The 8,365-nt window shown below is 43.0% G+C and overlaps 1 protein-coding gene across 2 annotated transcripts in view; it reads right to left on the bottom strand.

Moving 5' to 3' along the window:
* Positions 1-8,365, bottom strand: part of EIF2AK4 (eukaryotic translation initiation factor 2 alpha kinase 4) — a 110,991-nt gene that overhangs the window by 71,034 nt on the left and 31,592 nt on the right. For both annotated transcript variants that reach the window (XM_023514282.1, XM_023514283.1), the window contains exon 7: positions 2,712-2,827. In XM_023514282.1, coding sequence (XP_023370050.1) covers positions 2,712-2,827 — 116 coding nt within the window. The remainder of the gene's footprint in view (positions 1-2,711; positions 2,828-8,365) is intronic.

Below are 8,365 nucleotides of genomic sequence, written 5' to 3'. Positions count from 1 at the left end.
GGGCCTGGGCTGGATTCAAACCCACCACCTTAGGTGTATGTGGCTGGCGCCTTAGCCACTTGAGCCACAGGTGCTAAGCCTGATATTTTTTTTAATTGTAATTTTATTCTTACCAACCTCTTGTCACTTTTTTACATGGTAGGGATAATAAAAAGGACAAAAGAACACACTGCAATGAGGCAAAAGAAAAATATGCTTCAAAAGAATTCTGACTGAAACTCTCACTATGTGATGAGACAAAAGCTTTGGGCTTTCTCACCCGTGGCCTTGGGTATAGGACAAGATAAAGTTGTCTAGGCCTTCTCACCCATGGGCAAGCGCCACGGGTTCCTAGATAGCCGTCACTGTGTACAGTGAAGTCGTGCTTATATAACTGCTGCTTGGCATGTTGTCATTATTGTTCTCCTGGGTAAAGGTGTACAAGACCTTCTGTATGGGCCAGGTGCCTGTAGCTCAATGGTTAGAGCACTGGCCCCTTGCACCAGGTGGGTTTGAACCTGGCTGGGGCCTGCTAAAAAAAAAAAAAAAAGACCTTCTGTATGTGCAGATTGTGGATCAAAGAATGTAGACTTTCTGTGTAACTCAGTTTCCCAGTTGCCAGGAGCTAAATAAGGGCAGACTTCTCATGCTTAGCCACCAGCCCCCATGAGCTGAAGGAAGCATGTTGCACCTGCCCCCACTCCAGGCCTGAGTTTCTCTCCAGTTTGTCTGAATCAGAACACTGCCATTACATCTGCTAACCATGACCACTTACAGTCTCTATAGTGTCTTCTCCATTTACATTCATCTCTCTAGTTCTAACAACTTTAAATTGAAAAGCAAATGTTAGTCGGTTTTTAAGAAAAATACTTTGTTGAAAATCAAAAACTAGTAGTTGATCTTTTATAAAAACTTTTTGTAGAAAATTAGGGCACATTTAAAAAAATCAGACCTGATGTGAGATAATAAATAATTTACTTGGTGGTTTTTATAAAACATTCTCCAATGCCAAATGTGTCTTCTAATGAGGTTATTAATTCAGGTGAATCTGTTTAATGAGTACCAGTGAGAGTAAGAGTTATGGTAATAAGCACTTGGATTAATTTGCCTTCCTGATTTCCACAGGTTATTACAAGTAGTGAGTTTTACCTTGTTAATTCATGAATATGAAATGCCTCTCAGTCAAGGACAGTCTCAAGGCCAAAGCCAACCATCCCTACCAAGGTCTTGAACCTGCCTCGATGCTTGCTTTGTCTGAGTATGGCAGCTCTGTGTATGTGGAGAATCTTTACTATCCAGGCTGCTTTTAATCAGCCAAGATGAAGTATCTAGTTCACAGACTACTGAGAGGTTTGGATTTTTTACCCTCTACCTGCTGCCTGGCAACTCTCCTGCTTGCTGGTGTCTCTTTAAAAAGAAGGAAAAAAGATACTGAAAGAAAGCAAACTCAATTCAGATAATTTGGCTACCTGTTAGCTCAGGCAAAAACGTTCATTCATGGGATTGAAAATTAAAGTTAACTGTCCAATGCACTATGTACAAATAATCCCTAGGCCAATTAATGGTTTTATCTGTATGGCCAAGAAAAGATGATATATGTTTAGGGCAAGGGAAGGAGATACCCAAAACTTGATTTTAAGATGAGCAATTCAAATCCTGATTGCTGAACCAACTTCATTCCAAACAGCCATCAGTAGATAAAACTGCTAAATAAGATATACAGTAAATAAGGTGGTTTTTCTAGTTAGGTATAACATGCCAAGCATGAAAATGACAAATAGATAGATGTCAACTCAAAATAAGATTTGGTCAATAGGCTGGGTGCAGTGGCTCTCTCCTGTAATCCTAGTACTCTGGGAAGCTGAGGCCAGTAGATTGCTTCAGGTCATGAGTTCGAGACCAACCTGAACAACAGCAAGATCCCATCTCTAAAAAACAGCTGGACATTGTGGCAAGTACCTGTAGTCTCAGGTACCTGGGAAGCCGAGGCCAAAAGGATAGCTTGAGCTAAGAGTCTGAGGTTGCTGTGAGCTATGACGCCATGGCATTCTACTGAGGGTGACAAAATAAGACTCTTTTCTCAAAAAACAAAAAAAACTTATTTGTTATATATTATTAGCATTAGGTGTACATGATGTAAAATTCTGATTGATAATATCATATGTTAAGCATTTTTATCCCAAAAATCTTAGATAACTATGATGAAAACCTAAGATTATCTTTATTGGCTCTCGCCTGTAGCACAGTGGTTACGGCATCAGCCACATATGCCGAGGTTCAAACCCAACTTGGTCCTGCTAAACAACAACGACAACTGCAACAAAAAAATAGCCAAGCACTGTGGCAGGCGTCTGTAGCCCCAGCTACTTGGGAGGCTGAGGCAAAGAATCGCTTAAGCCCAAGAGAGTTAGAGGTTGCTGTGAGCTGTGACGCCATGAAACTCTACCAAAGGCAAGATAGTGAGACTCTATCTAAAAAAAAATAAAAAGTAAAATTATCTTTATTTTAACAATATAATATTTCTAAGAGCACAGGTTTTTATTTCCATCTTACATTAGGGGAAAGCTGAGTGACTTCTCATTCCAGTCGTTAGGAACAGGAGCAAGAATGACAGCTACTGGCTTGACAGTCTTCCTCGGACTGTGCTGGTCTAAACAACAGTGCCCATTCTACTCTATTCCGTCATGATGAACTTTTGTCATGGGTTAAATGAATTTTGTTAGTTTACTCACCAGTACATTTCCCTTTGTGCACCATGAGTTGATCAGGACTTCCCATATAGAAATACAGGATTTCACAGGAGCCAGGAGAATCTTCACTACTACATACGGAATACTGACGTTCTCGCCTTAGAAATAAATTAAGTTTTAACACAGGAAATTCTTGACTCTCCATTTTCTCCTGTTTATTAGTCCATTCACAGGCTAACACTGGTCTCCCCTGGGAATAGAGTGGCCGGTGCTAATGGGAAAGCTATTCAGATTCTCCTGCTTCCCACTGTCATCTTGCCCACACAATTCCACAAACCCCTTCCCGTAGGTTGGTGTTGCACAATACAGTAGCTATGAACCACTTATGGCTATCCAAATTTAAATTAAATTAAAACCTGCAAGTGCAGTAGCTACATGTGGCCAGTGGGCAGCACCGATACAGAACACTTCCATCATCACAGAAAGTTCTACTGGCCAGGAGTGATGTAGATCACTCCACACTGATTCCATAGCTCTTCATTCCCACGCACATGTGCACCTGGAGAAAGCTGCTGAACAGAGGCATCTGGAGCCACTACAAATTGCTGGTTTACAACAGGGGCCCCAACCACTGAGGATTCATTCTCACCTATCTTTGGGAGAGACGCTCGTCATTCCATTCCATGTCTTCCCCCAAACACTCAAGACCCAACCTCTCTTTCTTTTTATCTACTTTTTTTTTCTGGGTGGGGAGCAATAGCTGGGAAACTAGATTGTAGTGCAAACATGACTGATAAGTCAGGGAAGAGGCCTGCAGGGAGGAGGCCAGGGACAGAGCTCTGGACAGCCACGACTGAACACTTTAAGGGACACTTCATACGTGTGCTGGGCCCAGTGAACACGGTCTGAGTAAAGGGCACACTCATCACTTTGACTCAATCCATACAAAAACAAATATGTAAATGAAACATCTATACCCTCTAATATTCTGAAATTTAAAAAAGTGAAATACAAAAAAATAAATAGACACACTGCAGTGAAGCATATAATCAGATACCTGGAAGATCTCTACAGAGATGACTCTCAGAGTATGATCTTGGCTTTACTTTCATTGACCACAGGAGGCGATGAGGAGTCAACTGCACATTTCTGTTGTTCCACCCATAAAGTTACTTGGCATGGGCACTATTCTTTCTCTTCCGGTGACTGGGGGAAGGACAGCTACCCTGTCCTCAGTCTCCTTCCCTACAGTCTCCCCTGGGATCCTGGCCATCCATCAGTCCTTCCCCTCAGCCTCTAAACCTCTCCACCCAGGGATCCCTCCCTCCGTCCTGCACCTCCCACTCCCTTGTTCTCTGTATGCACATTCTACACTTGCTGTCTTCACTTCCACACCTTCTCTTTACTTCTCACACTACAGCAGTGCCAATGAAACTGCCACTTCCTCCCTCCCACTTTCGACCTGAGTTTTCCCCCTTGGTTCTTCAATTTTGCTTAGTGGCACAGTAACCCACTCTGTCTCACTGGTCAGAGACCTCTGGGTCTCTTTGGGCTCCTAGATCTCCTGCATCAAACTGACTTGTGAGTACCACATTCTCTTCATTTCCCCTGCCCTGTTCAGGTCATCTTAGACTTTCTCCTGGACACAGACAACACTCCATCATTACCTGGTCTCTCTGTTTCCAATCCTACACACCCTCCTCTTTCCCAAGTCCCTCCCACACCAGTGATGAGATTACATATTATGATATGGGTCTCTTATACTATATAAGAGACCACATCTTCTAAATATTAGGGAATAACAAATATATTATAGTTCTATTTAAATTTCAACTTCTAAAGTTATCTGTCCAGCTAGTAGCATACTGAGATTAAAGAAGAAAAGGGTAAAAGCAAAGGTTCAAAATGACTTATTAATATACATTATTCAGAAGCACTGCTACATCAGGTCTGACCCTGCCAACAGATGGTGCTAATAGCCAGTATAATCTAGACCATCTTAATGATTTTTAGTTCACAGAGTATAAATGCTTGGTTTTAAGGTGTTTTAGAATGTGAATCACCTCATTATTACTGGCAAGCAGAAATAGTACAAGTGTCAAGAATGCTATAAGACAAGGTATAACCAAGAGTGAAGGAGATGTAGAGAGAATTTAAAAACTGGGTGTCAAGAAAGTGAGAAATGTGGTGCATGTCACATGGGACGGACTGACAGCAGAAAGCACATCACACAGAGTTTGAAAAGAAGGAATAGGCTGGGCTCGGCACCTGTGGCTCAAGCGGCTAAGGCGCCAGCCACATACACCTAAGGTGGCGGGTTCGAATCCCCAGTCCGGGCCCGCCAAACAACAATGATGGCTGCAAGCAAAAAATGGCCAGGCGTTGTGGCGGGCGCCTGTAGTCCCAGCTACTTGGGAGGCGGAGGCAGGAGACTCGCTTGAGCCCAGGAGTTGGAGGTTGCTGTGAGCGTGATGCCACGGCACTCTACCCAGGGGGATAGCTTGAGGCTCTGTCTCAAAAAAAAAAAAAAAAGAAGGAATAGGCTGGGTGTAGCAGCTCATGCCTGTAATCCTAGCAATTTGGGAGGCCCAGGCGGGTAAATCACTTGAGCTCGAGACTGGCTCGAGCTCGAGACTGGCTTGGGCAAGTGAGACCCTGTCTGTCTCTACTAAGAAAATGAAAAACTGAGGCAACAGGATCTCTTAAGACTAAGAGTTTGAGATTGCTGTCAGCTATGACGTCATGGCACTCTACCCAGGGTGACAAAAGTGAGACTCTGTCTCAAAACAAAATCAAAAAGAGAGAGAGAGAGAGAGAAGAAGAAGGAATAAAGAGGCAATTCCAATGTCCTCAATGCCCATCGCTTTCACCCAGAGTATATGTACACACTGGGTATTCATACTCGTCAAGAACTGGGTTTGGAACAACCTGTTAGAATCTAATGCATTAATAAGTAAACCAGCTTCAGAGCTCCAGTGGAAACACCCACTCCAAAGCAGATAAATGATGATTAGAAGCAATCACTCCAATCTGATCATCACCAGTCTATCCTAGATTACCCATGGGGAATGTGCAGTATTATTAGTACTAATAAGCAGTATTATCACCCACGTTGTTGGTTTTTCCAAGTATCTGTGGCAGTACCCAACCTAATAAGGATAAAGAATGTTTCAAACAAAATTGCCAAATAATATTAACTAGGTCTTATAAAGGATAGAGAATGAAAGATAATTCAATTTTAGAAGACTAAATTAGGCATCTAGAACTATGGTATCTGAAAAAATTTTAAAAATGATTTTTAAAAAACCCAAGTAGTTGGCTCGACACTTATAGCTCAATAGTTTGGGTGCCGGCCATATACACTGGGGCTGGTGGGTTGGAACCTGGCCAAGGCCTGCTAAACAACAACGATAACAACAACAACAACAAAAATAGCTGGGCGTTGTGGTGAAGCCTGTAGTTCCAGCTAATTGGGAGGCTGAGACAAGAGACTCACTTAAGCCCAAGAATTTGAGGTTGCTGTGAGCTGTGACACCACAGCACTCTACTGAGGGCGGAATAGTAAGATTCTCTCTCAAAAACAAACAAAAGAAAGAACAAAAACTCAAGTGGCAAGAAGAGAGGTGGCAATTTGTTAAGTGGGGACCTGAGAATTGGGTCACCATCTACAGGATTCCTTCACCATGATTAATGGTGTAGATTGTTAGGATGGGAAGGAGGAGGAGAATCTTATCAGAGACATACAGGGGTGGGACACTCTCACCTTTCTGCCTAATTCATCAAGACGCCACTGAAAATTCTAGCTCTTGAAACTCGGGACAGCTTGGCAGAAACAAAGTTAGTAAGAATCTCTGATATTAGCCAGGTGTTATGGCAGGCCCCTGTAGTCCCAGCTACTTGGGAGGCTAAGGCAAGAGATTCACTTAAGCCCAAGAGTTTGTTTGAGGTTGCTGTGAGCTGTGATACCATAGCATGCTACTGAGGGTGACATAGTGAGACTGTCTCAAAAAAAAAAAAATCTTTGATATTGTTTAATTTGAAGCGAACCAGGGCATGGCTTCATGAAACCAACCAGGAAAATAGTAAACAACAGAGGAACGCAGGTTTGGAGTTAAGTATCACGGATCCCCTCTCTCCCTACATACAACATTTATACTGTAGTGGCTCCCCAGCTTTCTGGGGAGAGTGCAGGGAATCCCTATCTTCTATTTATACCCTTAATTATCTATTCTCTGTAAGGACAGAAAGCCAGAAGCTACCATACTTGGATTTAGGACAGGGAAAACAAACCAGGAGATAACCTGACTTGTTTAATAGTGGAAATAGGTGACATTCTAACTCTGGGCTACATTTCAATTACCTGCAAAGAGAGTAAGTCTGAATATGTGAAAACAATTTTCCACCATGAGCTATTTTATAGAGAATTTGTTTTTGGCACTTCTGAAAAGTTCAAAGTGCCTATTCCTCAGGTACACATCCCTGGGAGAAAGACAGGGATGAAGGGGGACTGTGCCTGCACTTTATAGAATACAACTTGACTCTGAATTATCCATATGTCTAAGTGGTTAATTTTATGTTATTTGATTTCTACCCCAATTCCTCACAAAAGTAAATCCTGCAAGAAGGTGGTGAGGGAGTAACACAGGAAATAAAGTTCCTTAAAAAAGACAAAGATTTATCAGTGAAAAGGTGGGACAAGAGGCCAGGCCCTTGACTATCAGCCCTATAAAATCTTTCCACTAGAATGGTGCTTTCCCCCTCATCCTCTTGTTTTAAGCAGTGGGAAACTTGTTCACTGATTCTTGATAGACCCCCACAGATCAAGAAGAGCACAGTTGCCCTGCTGAAGAGGCTGCAGATCCTATAAGTTCCAAAGACAGTTTCTCTCTTTCTCATCTTTCCTTCTTCCTTTCCTTCATCTGATTTGTTTGCCTGTTTATTTATCTCCCTCTGTTGCCCAGGTTGGAGTGCAGTGGCACAATCACAGCTCACTGTAACCTCCAACTCCTGGGCTCATGCAATCCTCCTGCCTGAGCCTCCCTCGTAGCTGACACCACAGGCATGCACCACCACATCCAGTCATCAGATGTTTACTGAGTACTCTGTCTGCCAGGCACTGCTTCAGGTATGAGGAAAACACAGATGAAGTCTTTGCTCTCACAGACTTTACATTCAAAAGTAAACAAATGAATAAGAATTTCAGCTAGTGGTAAGTGCTATGTAGAGAAATGCAATGGAGACTGGAATGACGAGCGACAAATCTGAGAAGTGGGGTGGGAGGCTCAGGAAGGCATCTCTCAGGGGTCACGTTTGTGGGCAGAACTGAAGGAGAAGAGGAGCTGGCCATGCCAGAGGGACAGCATCCCCGGTACAGTGATCAGCAGAGTCTCTGAGATGCAAAGGAGCTTGTGCTCTAAGGACTATTGTGGTAAAGGAAAAGGAAGCCGTAAGAAAGGAGATGGAAAAATCACTCCGCTCCTCCTGTCTTCCTGCTGACCATTTTCCACGTGTAGCCAGGAACAATTTTATACAGCATGAACCAGGTGGTATCGTATTCCTATTTAAAACCTCCAAAGTTTCTCATGACCTCTGAACATTTGACCTGGCCAACAAAGCCCCCTAGGCCCTGCCCCTTCCCTTCCCACTCCCCACCAAGAACCACTCTCCCCACACCCACTATTTCTAGCCGCACTATC

This window comes from Otolemur garnettii, unplaced genomic scaffold, assembly GCF_000181295.1.
Source record: "Otolemur garnettii isolate 467f Iridium unplaced genomic scaffold, OtoGar3 scaffold00050, whole genome shotgun sequence".
Classification (NCBI taxonomy): Eukaryota; Metazoa; Chordata; class Mammalia; order Primates; family Galagidae; genus Otolemur; species Otolemur garnettii.
The sequence above is the reverse complement of the archived record's forward strand: the minus strand, read 5'-3'. Positions and strand labels throughout refer to the sequence as shown.